Below are 19,436 nucleotides of genomic sequence, written 5' to 3'. Positions count from 1 at the left end.
AAGGCCATTACTATATAAACCATTGGGAAGGGAAAAACCAGGAGGATGGATCTCTCTCCTCTCGATTTATTGTCTAAGAATGTGCATGTGTGCATGCTGATGAGGCAGAGGGAACAGCAAGTCTGCTGCCAGAGGAGCAGCGAGGGCGCTGTGGCGAGGCGTGAAGCAAGTGGGCAAGAGAGAGGAGTGGAGATGAAGTGCCAAAGGAGCCAGGCCACAGGCCACTCTAGGCTTCCGCTTGAAAGGCCTTCAAGTGACATCATCTGACCAGGTTTTTAAAACAGAATCATTTTGTATGCTGTACTGAAAATAAACTTACAAGGGTAAGAGTACAGGGGGAGAAGAGGAACTGAGGTGACAGGCGATGGTGGCTTGGACCAAGGTGGTAGAGAGACAGATGGCTGAGAAGTGGCAGGATTCTGTATGTATGTATTTTGAAGGTAGGGCCAACAGAATTGACTAATGAACTAAATATTGGGTATGAGAAAAAGAAATCAAGGATGACTCTTAGTTTTTCTTGAGTTAAGCAACTAGAAGGAGATGAAGTGGACATTTACTGAGACAGAGAAGATAACTGGCTTATAGGTTTGGTTTTATACACCTTAAGTTTCAGATGCCTATTGGACATCCCAATGGAAATGCCAAGTAGGCAGATTAACAATGCTTAGGGATAAACGGGTCATCCATCCACCTACCAACCTAACCACCCACTAACCCAATCACTCACCTACTGTATTTAAATCCTTGAGACTGGATAAGATCAACAAGAAGCAGATCAAAGAAAGAAAAGGAAGAACTTCAGGACATTCAACCTTCAGGAAGGATCAGCAGACACTCAGATGGAGGACAAAAGTCAGAAAACAGTGGTGTTCTGGAAGCCTAACAGAAAAAGTTATTGAAGCTTTTTTCCCAATAGTGTTCTGTTCCTAGTCTTTTGATTCTTCCTGCTGAGGCGCCAGATACCATGGCTAAGTTACCCCTGTTGCACTTTGTCTGAATTCACGTCTCACGGAAACTATGAGATAACATGATTTTTGTTTTAAGTTTTGTGAAGCAGCAATGTAACAGTTTCCAAGTATACAACTGTGTCAGCATCACCAATAAAAGAGTTCACACAAATCTACCCAGTTGCGATACTCTCAAGATTAGCGCATTTGATGATTCTTCATGGATTACTTCTAGGCATACTCCTTTAAGGATTAATTGAGTCATCTGGAAACAGTAAATGGTCTTGATGATCTCCATATGAACCATCCCTTGGCCCAATAATGTTACCTTCACCATCATTCTAATTTAAAAAATTATTCAAATGCTAAGAGCATTTCAAAGCTAAAAATAAGCTTGCATCAAAAGTGAAAATAAAAACAAAAAATGTAACTGAAGCCTTGCCATTTGCCCCCCAGAAACGGCTTTGCTTTCATTTCCTTGGACTCAAGGAGAAGACAGTACAGAACAAAATTTTAGCAGTTCTAACTTTAATCTTTCTGAACCCTTAGAATTCCTTGGGGGATCATAGCTATGCCGTTAAGCACTTTAAAAACTGACTTTTACAACTATTTGATCTGTTCACACTTCTCCCAAGACTCTGGGGTTGTAAAAAACCTAAAATTAAAAAAAAAGAGAGAGAGTGAGTTAGACAAAAGAAAATTTCCAGGGGCTTCCCCTCAGTTCAATTTCCTTCCCCAACAGTTATTTATTTTCTTATATGGTCATCCTCTCTCCAGTGATTTTATTTATTTTTTTTTTTGCCACACCATGCAGCATGCAAGGACTTCCTGACCAGGGATCAAACCCATGCTCCCTACAGTGGAAGCATGGAGTCCCAACCACTGGACCATCAGGAAGTCCCCACCCCAAAGTAACTAAAATTTCATTTAACTAAGCATCTCAGAGGACTTTCCAAGTTGGGATATACAGATTTCCTTTATCTTCTTTAAACTGCTGCTGGATAATACATAATACGAACTGCCACAACTGATATAATCATTCTCCTACTGATGGACATTTAGACTGTTTCCACTTTTTGCTATTATACAAAAGGCTACAATGAACATTTAGCACACGCTTCTTTGCACTCGTGAATAAGCATTCCTTTACATATACTTAGAAGTCAACACGCTTGGCTCAGATATATACCAAGAGGCACAGAAAGTTGTAAGACTTGGTCAAGGCTTCTAAGCCTGTGTAAGAGAAGAGGAAGAAGGGCTGGGATAACCAAAAATGACAGAGAAGAGAAAAGTTAGAAAACTCTTTGATTTTTTTTAATTAAAAAATTTTTTAAACCTTCCAGTTCACTTTCACGTCTGATATTTGAGGATACCACTGAGAAGCCTATAATCAAGCAGGAAAGCTGACAGAAAATACACCAAAATGTTACTAACAGGGAATATGAACATTTACAATTTTGTTCTTTTTATTTATTTTTCTGTTTTTCAAAATGTCCACATTGAGAATATATGGGGAAAATATACTTAAAACTTATAATGGAAAAAACATTTATAGAAGTCATGAAAGCATTCATAAAATGTAGTAGCCGAGCAGAAAACTCAAAGAGATGTGCCCAGGTAGCAAGGGGACAGGGCAGGTTCTCCAGCTGGAGGAAACCATATGCACTGTCAGATCTGTGGCATGTCCTGAAATGGAAAGCAGCTGGAATGACTGGTGTACAGTTTCCAAATAGTACAGACAGACATTTTTAAGACTGTTAAAATATACTGCCTATTCCTTAATCATCATCAATAGAATAAAATTTTAAAATCTTGTCTAACTTGATAAGATCAAGATACTGGGTTATTTTAATTTTTTTTCTGGTTTATTTTAATTTGCACTTATTTGATGACCAGCGAGATATTTCCCCCGCTCACTGTAGGAAAGCCAAGGGAAGAACAGTCAGTTTCTTCCCGTCTCTGTTCCAGGAGTTCACGTCACTGAGCTGCACTCCATGCTCGCCGAGGCACCCAGGTCCTATAGCCTCCCCAACTCTGAGTGCCTCTCCACCAGGCTGTCAAGGCCCTCTGCCATCCTGCTATGTTCACAGTCTGCTTTTTCCCTTTACTCCATCTGTGGTGTTCAGGACACCAGTCCCAAAGCTAACCAGACCGATAGTGAGAGGCTGACCAACAGTTACCAATTAAGAATGAGTAAGAAACTAGCATCTGGGGGTGGCAGGGACAAAAGAACTTGCAGACCATTCAAAGTAAGAGTCCCTCCACAAGTATAACGGCCCCCAGGGGCACTATGGAGACGAATGAGGACGTTTTTGCTTGTCACAGTGATGGACGAGCACAAGTGGCACCAACAGGAAGAAAGCAGGAGAGCTAGATGCCGCGCAACAGGAAGACTGATCTCGCCCAAGAGCTGCCCTACATGACTTTTCAAAGTCTTGCCACACAATTATGTGGCTGGGAAATCTCATTTTAACTATTTGGACCTAGAATTCAATTCCTTTCTAGTCTATGAACATTAATAGAGAAGACACAGACACACAGAAACATACATAAGTAGGAAAATACTCATCTACTATAGAAAGGAAGTGTTGAGCCTGACAAGGTTGAGAACCACTCTGATTTAAGCGGTCATTTGAAAATGTACAAAGAGAGTTAGAAAATGGTTACCTGTCCATATAAGGGGCCACCCATATAATGCCTAGACTGACCCACACAATAAAGGGCTAAAATAAACAGGCCAAAGATTACACAGAAGCAACATGAAAACCTCCCTATCCAGTTCTTAGGTTATGTTTCTTAACTCATTTTACTAATTCCATGTCTGAAAGTGGTTCCCCAAAACAAGATAAAGAAAAAGTACATTAGGTACACTGTAAATCAAACTATAATCTACGTTTACAAAGAAAAAATAAGTAACACTCTCTTGCTGGCGCCAATTACTTCCTCTTTAATATGGTCTTTATGAATGGTCTTGTCATTCATTTACCACCAAATCAAATCAACAGAGTCAATCCCTAAATAATCCAAATTGTACCAAGAGCTATTCTATTCTACCCATACTAGTACTCTTCCTGAAACCAGAAGGTTCACATTATACAGCTTAGAATACATTCTCAGTCTCTATAAAGCTTCTCCTGATAATATCAGTAATGCAACTGACAGTCACATTATTTATAATATGATAAAGCTTGATGAACGTGAAAGAAGAGAGTGAAAAAGTTGGCCTAAAGCTCAACATTCAGAAAACGAAGATCATGGCATCTGGTCCCATCACTTCATAGGAAATAGATGGGGAAACAGTGGAAACAGTGTCAGACTTTATCACTGCAGATGGTGACTGCAGCCATGAAATTAAAAGACACTTACTCCTTGGAAGAAAAGTTATGACCAACCTAGATAGCATATTCAAAAGCAGAGACATTACTTTGCCGACTAAGGTCCATCTAGTCAAGGCTATGGTTTTTCCAGTGGTCACGTATGGATGTGAGAGTTGGACTGTGAAGAAGGCTGAGCGCCGAAGAATTGATGCTTTTGAACTGTGGTGTTGGAGAAGACTCTTCAGAGTCCCTTGGACTGCAAGGAGACCCAACCAGTCCATTCTGAAGGAGATCAGCCCTGGGATTTCTTTGGAAGGAATGATGCTAAAGCTGAAACTCCAGTACTTTGGCCACCTCATGCGAAGAGTTGACTCATTGGAAAAGACTGTGATGCTGGGAGAGATTGTGGGCAGGAGGAGAAGGGGACGACCGAGGATGAGATGGCTGGATGGCATCACGGACTCGATGAACGTGAACCTGAGTGAACTCCGGGAGTTGGTGATGCACAGGGAGGCCTGGCGTGCTGCGATTCATGGAGTCACAAAGAGTCGGACATGACTGAGTGAACTGAACTGAAAGCAAATAATGTTATTAGAAACCAATAACAATGTTATTAGAATGCTGTTAAGAGACAGTATCTTAAGGGAAAAGATACACAAATATTAGGAAAAATGTTGTTAAATTTGAAATGTAAATTATGATTCTTTTAAAATATGTTTTTTTTTTACTATCTACTAAAAGAGCCTAGCAGCAATGACACCCTAGTAGCAGTGAAAAAACCCAGCACCGTAACCTTGGTTTCTAAACAACATTCTCCACTAAAAGGGAATTCTCCGGAGAAATGGCTGACAAGTCTGGGACAGGAAAATTCAAGGTGAGCCTGGAAGAATAAAAACAAAACAGAATTTAAAAGTCCCCTAAACAACAAATAACAACAACAACAAAAAGGTGAGCCTGGAATACCTTATTGCATTACAGGGCAAGAAGTACTCAAACAATGAAAGGGCTGTGTCAAAAGTACACAGGAGGCTACCTGAAAGGATACGCACTGGTCAAATTTGGGATAATTAAAGCAAAGAGAATAAAGACAGTAACTGCTTGTAATATAATAGGAAAAAAAATAGGAAAATCTATTAGTTCAGTGGGGTTATTTAAAATAAGGGAAAAGGGGGGAGGGAGGAAGAAGAGAACTTTCCTTTAAAGAAGAATTTCACCTTAGAAAAAAAAGAGTTAGAAAACCACTGTTCTTCAGTCTCTGCTATAATATCTGATTTGGTAAGGTTCAGCTGCTGCTGCTGCTAAGTCACTTCAGTCGTGTCCAACTCTTCGCGACCCCATGGACTGCAGCCCACCAGGCTCCTCCATCCATGGGATTTTCTAGGCAAGAGCACTGGAGTGGGTTGCCATCGCCTTCTCCAAGGCTCAGCAGTAGATGCTAAAACTATTATCTGAAAGATTGTTGGGCTGTTGGGAGACAGAGGACATTCATATAGCCTGGAAGAATTGTTCAACAGATTACTTACCAGTTTTGCTGCATAAGGAGAAATCTACTTCTACAACAAACTATCAATTATTACCTGATCAAACATTTTATCATTAATGGCAAGGCAGCCTGAGATGATGTGCCTCCTGACTTAAGCATTAGGAAGCACATGACATCACCTACATGGCAACTCGTCAAAAACGCTTCTCCTCAATCTGATCAAGCCTCTATCTGTGTGCTGTTCAACATGGTGGCCACGATCCACGTGTAGCTCCTGAACTGGAAACGTGCGTGTGACTAAGGAATTGAATTTTAATTTTTATTGGTTTACACAGACATATATGGCTAGTGGCTATCACACTGCTACCACACATTGCAGACATGGATCACTTCAGAAAATTTTACCAGATAACACTGCTTTAAGTAAGTTGCTTGAAATACAGAAGAAAAGGAAATAAATTAAAAGACACCTGAAAGAAACAATCAAATAAAACCAGAATGTGAGACATTCTATTAGACAATGTTGCTAGACTATTAAAAAGTCACCATTACGGTGAGCAGGGTGTGGAAAGGCTTAGTGTATGGTTCTATTTATGGTATAAATATACCTCTATCATAGCACAGAGCCTGAAAAGGCATACCACCAACTGCAATGTGTGAGAAAACAAACAGGTATAATAGACATTTCATGATAACTGGGGACATTCGAATATGGAGTAAATATTAGATGACATTATGGAATTATTATGAATTCTCAGGTGCAACAGTGGTATGTAGTAATGTGAGGGAGTGGCCTTAAAGAGATGCATGCTAAATAAAGAACAGAATTTTGAGGTAATGTGCCATGGCAGCTATAATTTATTTTCAAATGGCATAGTCAAAAAAAGGGTATGGATATAAACACAGAGAGATAAGGCAAATATGCAACAAGTCAACAGATATTATATCTAGAAGAAGGGATACACTGTTTGTTTCACTATTTTAAAATTATACTTCAGTTCAGTTCAGTCGCTCAGTCGTGTCTGACTCTTTGCGACCCCATGAATGGCAGCACGCCAGGCCTCCCTGTCCATCACCAACTCCTGGAGTTCACTCAAACTCATGTCTATCGAGTTGGTGATGTCATCCAGCCATCTCATCTTCTGTCATCCCCTTCTCCTCCTGCCCCCAATCCCTCCCAGCATCAGGGTCTTTTCCAATGAGTCAACTCTTCGCATGAGGTGGCCAAAGTACTGGAGTTTCAGCGTCAGCATCAGTCCTTCCAATGAACACCCAGGACTGATCTCCTCTAGGATGGACTGGATGGATCTCCTTGCAGTCCAAGGGACTCTCAAGAGTCCTCTCCAACACCACAGTTCAAAAGCATCAACTTACATGTATGTAAAATTTCATAATTAAACAGCTGGAGAAAAAAAAATCAGCCACAGAACTAAAGCAACATACTGTCATTTTTGTACTTACAGGTTTTTCATTCTGCTAGGAACATGTATGACTTTTAAAATGAGAAAAATGGGAAGCTGAAGTGGTCACCAAGCTCAATTACTAAATCAAGTAAACCAGCTACACTAATAGCACCACAGAATGTGAGAGGGTGCACTCAAAAGCCCCCATAACAAGAGTCCAGTTCAGATTAAACTGTTTCTATTCCTAAGATTAAAATGTCTACAAATCATTCTAATGGAAATTTCTAGTCAAAAGCATCTGTGTATTTAACACAGTCACTAACAAATAAATGTAATATTGAATCCATTTGCATAAAGTCAAGAGTATCTATTAAATAGCTTTACAAACGCCAAACTGACAGTCACTAAAAATTCTCAACCGTTTTAAGGCTGACTCCAGAAATCATTATGGAAGTAACCTAGGAGTAGCCATTGACTATTTCTTAGCTGCCTGGGAGCAGAGAGGCGCCCTCCTCTGAAAGGAGAGAGAGGCCTTCCTTGCTCTGGGGCCAGAGCCGAATTCGACTCCTGGTCATGTGAGCACAGAGCAAAAACTGAGCAGAGGGATTATCACAGCTGCCTCAGCCAAGCCCTGCACTGGAGGCGGTGTCGATGCCAAGGTCTCCTTTCATCCCTGAACTGTAACTGAGAGGAAAGGCCCTTTCTAAGTTCTCAGCTGCCAGAAACAGGAGATTCAACACGGATTTACTTACGGGCCTTTGCCAGAGATCTGCGGGATTCAATCTGCCCTCTAACATAAAACAGCTTCAACCCAGCTTCCATCTAAGACATGGTATGTTTTCTCTGTTCGTTTTATATATTCTAAATGATTTTTTCTAAGGAAAAGCTCTTAACTTCTTTCGCTCTTAACTCTTGTGCGTATGATTTTCTAGGAGGGCAGAATAAATATGCTCCCAAACACAAACACGTATGCATGTGTCAGGTGAACAAAGGCTTCCTTGAAATGTTTTATCACTGAACCATATTTCCCACTAAATTCTTGGAGAAGAATAAATGATAAGATAATTATATACAATGTATTCAGACATGATTCTTACATTTTATAATGCTTTGACCAAAGAAGCTAAAAATAACTACCTTCTTACAAAGTAAAAACAAAGATATGGAAGTACTTATAAAAACATATATTTTCTTGGTGAAAGTGACATCCATCATATTGTTGTACTTCATGGTTTCCTCCTGAAGCTTCTGAGTATAGCTGGCAAATGATATATATGTCTACTTTCTTCCTAACTTTTTATTTTGAAAAATTTCAAACATATAGAAAGATCTTTTGCTATTTTTTAATCTATTTATTTAATTTTGGCCACATCGCTTGTGGGATCCTAGCTTCCAGACCAGGGATTGAACCTGGGCCCTCTGCAGTGGAACTGTGATATCTGAACCACTGGACTGCCAGGGAATTCCCTTAAATCAATTTTAAAGATAAATCTATAGGTGCACATAGCCATACACTGGAGGAGGGCATGGCAACCCATTCCAGTGTTCTTGCCTGGAGAATCCCATGGACAGAGGAGCCTGGTGGACTACAGTCTATAGGGTCACAAAGAGTCGTACACGACTGAGGTGACTTAGCTCACATAGCACATAGCCATACAAGTACATTATTATTGGGAAGTTCCCCTGGAGAAGAGACAGGTTACCCACTCCAGTATTCTTGGGCTTCCCTGGTGGCTCAGACGGTAAAGCATCTGCTTGCAATGTGGGAGACTTGGGTTTGATCCCTGGGTTGGGAAGATCTCCTAGACGAGGGCATGGCAACCCACTCCAGTGTTCTTGCCTGGAGAATCCCAGGGAGAGAGGAGCCTGGAAGGCTACAGTCCACGGGGTTGCAAAGAGTCGGACACAACTGAGTGACTAAGCATAGCACACAGAACATTATTATTAGTATTTCATATGCATGTGATTCGAAGTTCCTTAAAAATTAAGTAACAGAAATTCAGAAAATGCTATCTAAATAAAGCCTGGTTTTCAACAAATAAACAGGGTTGGTTTGTGATCGCTCCTGAGATTTACAGTAACTTACATCTGGATACAGTTTCTCGTGTTGACACTTCTATTAAACAGTGCAATGTTCCCAAGGTTAAAAACCTTTATTTGCCTTCAGTCATCATGTTGTTGTTCTTGTTGTTCAGTTATTCAGTCGTGTCCGACTCTTTTGCGACCCCATAGACTGTAGCCTGCCAGGCTCCTCTGTCCATGGGATTTTCCAGGTAAGATTAGTGGAGTGGGTTGTCATTTTCTTCTCTAGGTCATTCATCATGTAGGAGACTGAAAAATAAAACTATCTTCTTCCAAAAGTTTGGAGGCTTACCAGTTTACAGTTCAAAATAAGTAAAAATCTGTAACACAGATCATACACCTAATTAAGAACATGCCTTTTGGCTGGTTTCTGTTATGAGCCTTTCAGCACTATCACTGTTGCTTTAATCTGCTATGCGTATATTAGGGCTTCCCTGGCGGCTCAGAGGGTAAAGCGTCTGCCTGCAGTGCGGGAGACGTGGGTTCGATTCCTGCATCGGGAAGATCCTCTGGAGAAGGAAATGGCGACCCACTCCAGTATTCTTGCCTGGAGAACCCCATGGACGGAGGAGCCTGGTGGGCTACAGTCCACAGGGTCGCAAAGAGTCGGACACGACTGAGCGACTTCACTTTCACTATGGATATATTATTTGATTAACACCTTAAAAACAATTTTTAATTTCAATGTCTACATTGAAAGATCAGGAGATCTCACTTAAGAATCCAGTTTTCATGCTTCTCTTAAAATAGCAGAGTCACACTGGGTCTTAATCGCCACATGAACACTGGCCGGGCCTGAGAGAAGCTGCCTCTGGCCTAGGGTAGGCTCTCCCCACTTTATCAGAGCTATACCCACTGCCAACCACCTGTCTGCTTCCCTACGGGCTTATGAGCTAGAGATCCCTTTACTGTGTTTTATCTACCATGCTGAAATGACTGAAAATATTCTTAATATGTTATGATACATATTTTATGGTTAAAGTCCTGACACTTAATGCTATCTCCCTAATAGATTCTATGATACCATATGCCCACTTTCCCTTCACAACTGTTTAGGCTGGGGCCAGAAGTAGAGATGAAACACAGCACAGTCATACAGAGCCTTCACCTTTCTCTCCACTCCACAAAGTCAAACACTATGAGCCAATAAAAGTTGAAAAAACAGCATTTCAAATTATTTCCCAGTAGTCACAGGCTTTTCAAATGTTCTGCTTGTATATAACGAGAGACAGGAAACACCACTTCTCTATCGAACAGTTCTGAGATACCATAGGGAGCCTTCTGGTTGCTATGTTACATATGCAAGAGCATACAACCTTTTTTTTTTTTTTTTTTTTCCGGAAGGACAGGGAACACAATACAGGAATTAGGATAAAAAGACACAGATTCTTAAAATAAAGTTCACTGTTTCATTTTCCATGTTTTTATCTAAAAACAAAACGAGATCAAGAAGGATTACGATAAATTCTTGATGGGTTTGACTTAAGTAAGGCTGAGATAATCAAGAAACAGCTTTGCAACCATGATCCTTGGTACCATATTAAGACATCTAGATGTTCAAAACACTATCTTAAATGAAGGTGAATAAAATCAAATATGCTGTTGAAAGGTCGTTGTTGAATCGACACCAGGATTCTTGGCCCCCGGAGGAGAAGAATTCGATCCGGGGCCAGAGACAAGGCTTGATCGCTCAGAGCTTTTGTGTAATAAAGTTTTATTAAAGTATAAAGGAGACAGAGAAAGCTTCTGACATAGGCATTAGAAGGGGGTAGAAAGAGTACCCCCTTGTTAGTGTTAGCAATGAGTTTATATACTCTCCAATGAATCCAAAGAATGTCTGGAGGTTGTAAAGACCTCACCAGACCTACTCCCATAATTTACATTTTAAGATAACAGAATTAGCCAGAAGGTTTAATCCAGAGACTGTCCTCAGGCAGAATACATTGTTGTTATATAATCCTTGTAAAGAGCAGGTCTACTCCCATAATTTACAGAATTAGCCAGAAGGTTTAATTCAGAGACTGTCCTCAGGCATAATACACTGTTGTTATATAATCCTAAGGAATGTAGAGAAGGAAAAAAACGTTGTCCTTTCTTCCTCCTTGAGAATTCCAGTCCTCTCTCTCCTTGGGGACCCCTAGACTTATCAACCTGCCTAGGAAATGACTCTCTCACTATGAAATGTTTATATAAGACAGTGTATCAAAAATGTGAGGGAATTCTATCCTGGTGATCCAGGGGTTAAAACCGTACGTTCAGTGCAGGAGGTATGGGTTCAATCCCTGGCTGGGGAACTGAGATATCACAAGCTGCACGGGGAGCACAGGCCAAAACAAAAGCCTGAAGAATGGCAGCAAGATACAAGGAGGTTTAAAGTGACATCACTAAGAATCTCCCAAGATGGTGCGTTTGTGTGGCAGAACAACAGATGGCCAGAGCCTGAAGGCGCAGAGGAGAAGCGAGGTGTAAGGACACAGGCGACGAGGTCGGAGAACAGGTTTTTTTTTTTTTAAAGCTAGGTCTGTGCCAAAGGTTAATACCTACAGAAACTTTATAGATTATATGCTAGAAATGGAGATGGATATGGGCCTTGCCCAGACATGAGGCAGCAGACAGAAGGAACTGGCATTTGACCACACTCTGTCGCCGGCCACATTTCTCTAAAGGCAGAAGGTACCCATCTTTGTCACCCTTGAAGAGAATACAGCTGCAGCTATGCACATAATTTTTCCGTTTCTGTTTTCAGATGTTCTATATCTTTGTGATAACACTCTTGGTTTGCCTGAGGTGACAATGGGTGAAAGAGATGGAAATTTTACAGCTACACAGAAGACAGAACAGTTTCAGATCCAGCTTCTCTTTCTTCCCTGTCAGCCAGCAGTTTCACCTTTCCCATTGAATTAACAAGAAAGAATAGCTCTGAAAATCACACAAAGAACTGCTTTTCCTTTTTATTCCAGAGAGAGCATCACATGGCTGGCTCACACAAGCCTCTACTAGAGATGCACTGGGACCAAGGCCCGTGGCCAGCCCTGGGACAAAGCCTTGTCCTTCCAGCCCTTTGAGGGATCACTCCAGCAGGACTTTTAAGAAAACTGAAAAATGAAGGCAAGTTTCCAAAAGGGAAGCGTTCAGTCCTTTAAAATGTGGTGATTGGTAATGACTCAAGTGCTACAGATTGATCTGTTTCTGAGATTCAGGCAATATGCTAAAAATTTTAAGCTGGGTTGAACCAAGTTTCAGAGCAGGTTGAGTTTTACCGTACCTAAGACTGACTTAATAACCTCATTACATTCACGTTTATTCAGAAAGTTTTCCTAGGAACAAATATATGTTTAATGCAGAAAACTTGATAATCTAAGAGCTAACCCAGTGATAACCACTGTGAACATCTGGTAGACATTCTTTCAAGGCATTATGAGTATGGGTGCTAAGACTACATGTTTTGGATTCAAATTTCACATTGAGCACATCTAGCCGGGCACAGTTAGTTTGCACAAATTACTCAATCTCACTTTTTTCTCACCTATAAAATGTAGATGATAACAGTTACTACCTCATCAGGTATGGTGAAAAAAATGAGGCAACAAATGCAAAACGCTTCAACAGAGCTTGGCACCTGCAATGTTGTTGTTCTTTCTATACAAGTATATACATATTTATTCTCCACTAAGTGGTTTTCTATCATAAACACTGATTCATAACCTACTTTAATCTCTAGGGAATTTGCTTCAAATAGTTCCCTGTGTTAATAAATGTATTATTACACACACAGAACCGCTGGTCCCGTTGCTGCAGGCACTACTTAAGCACAGGCTGCAATGCTTTTAAAGCACATGACCTTGCCATTCTGAGCTCAGTTAGAGGAATAAGAAATCAGTCATCTTCAAATGGCTAGAAATGGATGTGACCTGGCAACTACGCCTGAAGATTGTAACCAATCAAGTCCTCTTCTCAGGAAAGCTGAGTGTGAGACACAGAGAGTGAGTCAACAGACAGGTTAGTGACACACAAGGCAGGGAAAGCAGCAGACAAGAAGCGGTAAGCAGGGCCAAGCCTGAGAGCAGCTCAGAACGGTAGTGCCTCCACAGTGCAAGAGAGGGATGGCAACCAGGCCCGAGAGCTGCCCTGCGCCCCCACCGTCCAGCCAGCCACTGTGAGAAGGTCTGCCTGGGCACCAGGACCTAAGTTTCCAGCTCTGCACAGTCTGACTGGGCAGTGGCTGTGATACTGTCATATTCTTGTCTCTCAGTTAACCGAGGGACCTGCAGATATATGCCTACTCCTGGCAATCCAAAAGGGCCTACCTCAACCACATTTATGCGGCTGCTCGAGTGGTCACCCCCAAAACTGTAGCACTTCCTTTCTTAAGCATTTGTTATGTGTTAAGCACTGGGGATTAAACAGTGACTGAAAAGAATAGAGTCTGGCTACTCAGAATGTAAAGTCTAGCACAGAAGACACCTAGACAAGTGATATGAATAAAACATGATAAAGATGATGCTGGATAGGGTCTTCCCGGTGGTCCGGCGGTTAAGACTCCGTCTTCCAATGCAGGGCACAGGTTTGATCCCTGGTCAGGGAACTAAGACATGCTACATGGTGAGGGAAAAAAAAAAAATGCTAGCAATACACTGCAATGGAAACACACAGGGAGAACAAGACCGAATCACAAAGACTGCACGGAGGAAGACCTTCAGGGCGAAGCACACAATCAGCCTGGTGTGCCGGATCCTTCAGATGGCTCACTCAATACCCACCACCGCCCAGGAGGACTGCACGTGACCATTCATCTTTGCTTAATTACAGTCCTTCTATTTTCTGTCCACACTGGGTGGCATGCAGAATCCTAGTTTCCTGACCAGGGCTCAAACCCATGTCCCCTGCAGTGTCTTAACCACGGAGCCACCAGGGAAGTCCAGTGAAGTGGCAGTCCTGACCGAGCTATAGTAACTGGACCAGCTTTTCCTTTCAGGACACTCTGAATCCTGGCCTCATTTAACAGGAAAGGTGAAGGAGGCCAGACCTATTTTATGATTTTATAATGTTTAAAATGATTCGGCTTATTTGATGGTAACCTCAACTATGAAAGTATAATTGAATACCTTATTTCTGACTGGTAATTTTAAGTTGAAAATCTTAGTAAATTTATGTACACTATGGCAGTGGTCCCCAACCTTTCTGGCATCAGGGACTGTTTTCATGGAAGACAATTTTCCATGAACCAGGAGTAGGGGAATTAGTGGGGTGGGGGGCGGGTTGGGATGATTTAAGAACATAACATTTATTATACACTTTATTTCCATCATTATTACATCAGCTCCACCTCAGATTATCAGGCATTACATACATCCCAGAGGTTGGGGACCTCCGCACTGTGGCACTATTTAAGACTCATCTTAGCTATAAGTTTAACACAAGACATCCACAGGACTTTACTGATAAGGAGCCTCATAACATTTTCATTTTTTTTTAAGTCAGACAACTAAAGTTCTTTAAAAAGCAATCCAGTTAATTAAATTTATAAATGCAATCTGAAACATCTGAAAGTCTTCAATGAACTGGCCTAGGTATTATCCAAAGGTCCCTTAAAAATGACTAGTAAAATCTCCTGTGCTTATAATACAGCCATCAGATGTATAAGCATTAGGATAAGAACTAAGTTTTTGAATGTCTGCTTTTACAAAGTTATGACATTTTGAAAACTAAATAAATCCCTGAATAGTGATTTCTGCTTACAAAACTACCCTTCAAGAACAATCAAAAACATCTACCTACATCCTCACTGATTCCAAGTTTTATTCTCTGTTAGCAGACATAGAATTGGAAAAGTCAGCCCCGCATTTTATTTTGATGTAAGCCACTGAAATGCTTGCCTCTACCTACCGAAGGCTGGTATGCCACTCCCAGGAAGCAAAAGGGTACCTGCACATCCTTTCCAGCTCCCTCACTGCAGTCCCTTTTGCAAGCATCTAGTTTTCTACACCTTAGCTGCACTTGTATAGCCGAGGGACATTTCCACCGTGGTACTCAAAACAATCATAGTAGCAGCTGACACAACCTTTCCTGAGAAAGACGCCAAATCCAGATGTGCTCTACAGAGCTAGAGCTGTCGGCTCGTCTCCCCACAACTTCTAAAACCAAGCAGCAAGGTTTGCCCAAGGTCTCGGAATCTTTTCCTTCCTCTCCATTCTAGAACCATCAGTCTATTTCAGGTCTTCCAACAACCTGTGAATCTAAAGAGCTGCAATAACTCTGTCAAACATCACTTTTGCCTTGGGTGCCCAGGAACCCACAGGAGCCAACTGGATTGAAATCGAAACTGTGCAGCTTAGGTCCACCAGCTGGCCCTACCACACTTAGTCAAACCTTTGAGATCCTCCAGAAAGAACTCTGGTAATTTCCAACTGGGGTATTTCTTCAGGAATTTTATGTTCCATTTTTCATAGAAGCTTGTATTAATTACTTTCTATTCACCCAGCTGTGTACTAGGCACAAGAAGGGAGGATTTAAAATAGGAAACATAATCTTAGTCCTCAGAGGTTACAATATAGTTATAGATACTCAAATATATGATAAAATAATAGTGTCACAAGCCAACATAACTCTGCAGGACTTCAGAGCAAGGAAAGAATTCCTTGGGTATTCTAAAGTGAAATTAGTCTAAGAAGACTTCAGCAAGGGCTAGACCCAAAAGAAATGCAGAACTCAGACCTTTTCTAAGCTCTGTTTCATATGTTCTTAGAATCAGTCTTAAGTCCCTTCTGGGACAAGGAGATGGACCTATAAAAAGCACTATGTGGCCAAGGCAAGCAAACGGGGCTGGTGAAACTTACACTACTGAGTCAGGACTCCTAGACGAGATAACATAAGCAGAGCAGAGCGTGGTGTTGCCACAAGAGGCTATGGAGAAACATTAGTTCCTTCCTCCTGGTTTTGAACTGCAATTTGTTTCTCAGTTTCACCAACAAAACTATAAGCCCTTGAAGGAAGAGCACCAAGATCTGACTTCTGACTGTTAATTCCAGAGTATCCAGTAACATACACTGGGCATGGCCCAGGAACTCAAAACATATATGGTATCACGTTACCAAAATAAAAAAGAAGATACTGCTGTCTCTCAAGCTGCACCTTTACCAGCTTCTAGCAAACTGAACTTCTGCTTTAGCCACTGCTCTACTGCCGGGACCCGGGAGCAAAGGAGAACAAGCACTACCTTCGCCTCAAGCAAGGACTAACGAGAATAAGCTGCTTCCATCAGTACTGCCTACTTCTCTTAGTTCTTAGGGCTGGTGAACTATCTGATTCTCAATCTTCTGCCACAGGTAACAGAGGCAGAACAGGCAGAGACCCAAGGGCAATCGGAACTATGATCGCCCCTTGCAGAGAGAGCCTGGTGAATACCATCATGTCACAACCTCATCACCTCTCTGATCAAGGAGGCATGTGGTGAGTGCTAAGCGCTTTCTCTCTGCGCCCCTGAGTCTGTTCACGCAGTGAGTGGTGATAAAGTAAAGAACTACAGGGCCATGATGGATGCACGGTGCAGCCACACTATTCTCAGCGCGTACCTCCTCACAGACTTCACGGACTGCGGCCACGCCCGGCTCCTCCTCGGGCTCCATGCCCCCTCCAGGGACGATCCACCGGTCTGGATGACGACTGCTGCTCACAAGTAGCACCTGAAAGTCAAAGGTCACATGGGCCGTTAAAACTCAAAAAGCCACACTCACACAAATTTAGAGTTTAAACGCCACACAAATACCAAATCACTTTAAGGTAGCTTCCATTTCTGTTTGAAAAAGCAATGTGTCTAGTAACAGCAGAAGGGCATCTGGCCCAGTGGCCATTAGGTGTACCCCTCAGATTCTCAGTCACTTGCCCTGCAGACCCTTTCCTTTGTTCCTTTCTCTTTAGCCCTTTGAACACGCAACTGACAAAAACACTCAAAACAAACAAAACAGAGACTTTCACTGATGCACTGATGAGCTTGTGAACACTATGAAGAGCTGGCCCTGGCCCCACAGTCCCAACTTTCCCTCCAAGGTTCTCAGTCCTGTGTTTCCCAGTTCCCGCTTCGTCTGACGGCCATGGGCTGACACTACTCACAACCCAAAGCTCTAAGCGTGTGCTGAGAACCTGATGCTCTCACCAACATGAGGACTAGGAAGATTTCTTGTTGTCATGCTTTCAGCTGAGGTAAAACTGGAATTCTTTTACTAGGAACCTTTTTATCAAGAAATGACACTTAATGGCCATCACTAATACGTATACAAACAGGGCTTCCTTGCTGGCTCAGTGGTAAAGAGACCTGGGTTTGATCCCCGATCCGGGAAGATCCCACATGCCAAGGAGCAACTAAGCCCATGCAGCCACAACTACTGAAGCCCTTGCACTCTAGAACACGTGCCTGGCACCAAGAGAAGTCGCTGCAATGAGAAGTCTGCACACCACAACTAGAGAGGAGCCCCTGCGCTCTGCAACTAGAGAAAAGACTATATGCAGCAACAAAGGCCTAGCGCAACTGAAAAAATTTTCAATAGTAAATAACTAAATGCTGAAGAAGATGTGGAGACAAGGGAGCTCTCCTACACAATCGGTGGGAATGTAAATTAGGGCAGCCACTAGGGAAAAGAGCATGGAGGCACCTTAAAAAACTAAAAGTAGTGTTGCCATGTGATAATCCAGCAATCCCACTCTTGCCATGCACTCAGACAAAACTATACCTCGAAAAGACGCACGCACCCCTATGTGCACAGCAGCACTATTTACACTAGCCAAGACACGGAAGCAACCTAAATGCCCATCCACAGAGGAATGGACAAAGAGGACGCAGGGTGTGTGTGCGCGTGTGTAGACATATACACGCAGACAGTGGAATGGTATTCAGTCCTAAAAGAAGAATGAAATAATGCCATTCGTGTGACAAAGATTATCACGCTAAGCGAAGTACGGCAGAGAAAGGAAGACAGATACCATATGGTGTCACTCGTATGTGGAACCTAATATATGACAAAAATGAACCTATCAGAAGCAGACTCACAGATGCAGAAAACAGACTTGTGGTTGTGCGGGGTGGGGGCGGGGGGTCATCGGTGTTGGAGGGGAGGATTAGGAGTTTGGGATTAGCAAATGCAAACTATTATATACAGGGTGGATAAACAACAAGGCCCTACCGTAGAGCACAGGAAACTACATTCAATATCCTGTGATAAACCATAACGGAGAAGAATATGCATACGTGTAACTGAGCCACTTTGCTGTACAGCAGAAACTAACACAACGCTGTAAGTGAAATTAATTTTCAAAAAAAGAAGTGAAAAGAACCAAACAAATGCAAAATACTGATACAGAACATAGGTTACTAATTCAAACTTAAGCAGAATTCTAGTCATGGTTAAAATAAAATCTAGAACTTCCCTAGTTCCTTTTCCTTAACCCTCTCTAGGACAGATGTTAAACAAAGTTAGCTTTACTCCTCATTTGGAGATGGAGTTGAGTTGGTATTATTTCCAGAACTAAAGGAATCTTCAACTGCTCCCTAAACAATCTCTTTCTGGTGATGTCTTCTGAGCCTCAGGCCCTATTCCAAACTATATTCTCTATCTGCCCTTCCAGGCCCCAGCACTCACCTTCTACTCTGCTGCCACCTTTGCTGCCTGAAAGAAATCACTCCTTCCTCTCTGGCCCTCATGGGTCCCGTGACTGACTGCCAGGTAACTTTCCTCCAGTCATTCCCTCTCTCCCATTTAAGCTCTCTGCAACCATCAGCCCTTGGAAACTACCTTTTTCTTCATCTTTAATCCCTTTCCTCCAGTCATGATAAGATTCTCCTGATGCTGCTCTACAAAATCTGTGATCTGCAGACAGAGGGGATCACAAGCTATAAGAGGAAATCCATGAATCTCATGAATCCGTATACAGTCACAGCCCATGGACTGAGAAAATACTGTCTTAAATTCACAAGCACTATTTTTTTTAATGTATATAAACTCTACTTTGAGTAAAACAACACGGAATAACTTAAAATAATATAAAATTGGGACTTCTCTGGCAGTCCAGTGGTTAAGACTCTGCACTTCCACTGCAAGGGGCACAGGTTTGATCCCTAGTTGGGGAATTAAGATCCCAAGAGCCACAAGGAACAGCCAAAAGAAAAAGAAAAAAGAAAAGAAAACCCGTAATAGTTCTTGGTTGGTGTGTA

At 41.9% G+C, this 19,436-nt stretch overlaps 1 protein-coding gene across 1 annotated transcript in view; it reads right to left on the bottom strand.

Moving 5' to 3' along the window:
* The window catches only part of NUDT3 (nudix hydrolase 3), a 114,654-nt gene that overhangs the window by 34,668 nt on the left and 60,550 nt on the right, over positions 1–19,436 (bottom strand). The window contains exon 2 of the mRNA XM_018038783.1: positions 16,804–16,914. Within this exon, the coding sequence (XP_017894272.1) occupies positions 16,804–16,914 (111 nt within the window). The remainder of the gene's footprint in view (positions 1–16,803; positions 16,915–19,436) is intronic.

Source organism: Capra hircus, chromosome 23 (assembly GCF_001704415.2).
Source record: "Capra hircus breed San Clemente chromosome 23, ASM170441v1, whole genome shotgun sequence".
Classification (NCBI taxonomy): Eukaryota; Metazoa; Chordata; class Mammalia; order Artiodactyla; family Bovidae; genus Capra; species Capra hircus.
Note: the sequence above shows the minus strand (reverse complement) of the source record. Positions and strands in the feature narration are given on the sequence as shown.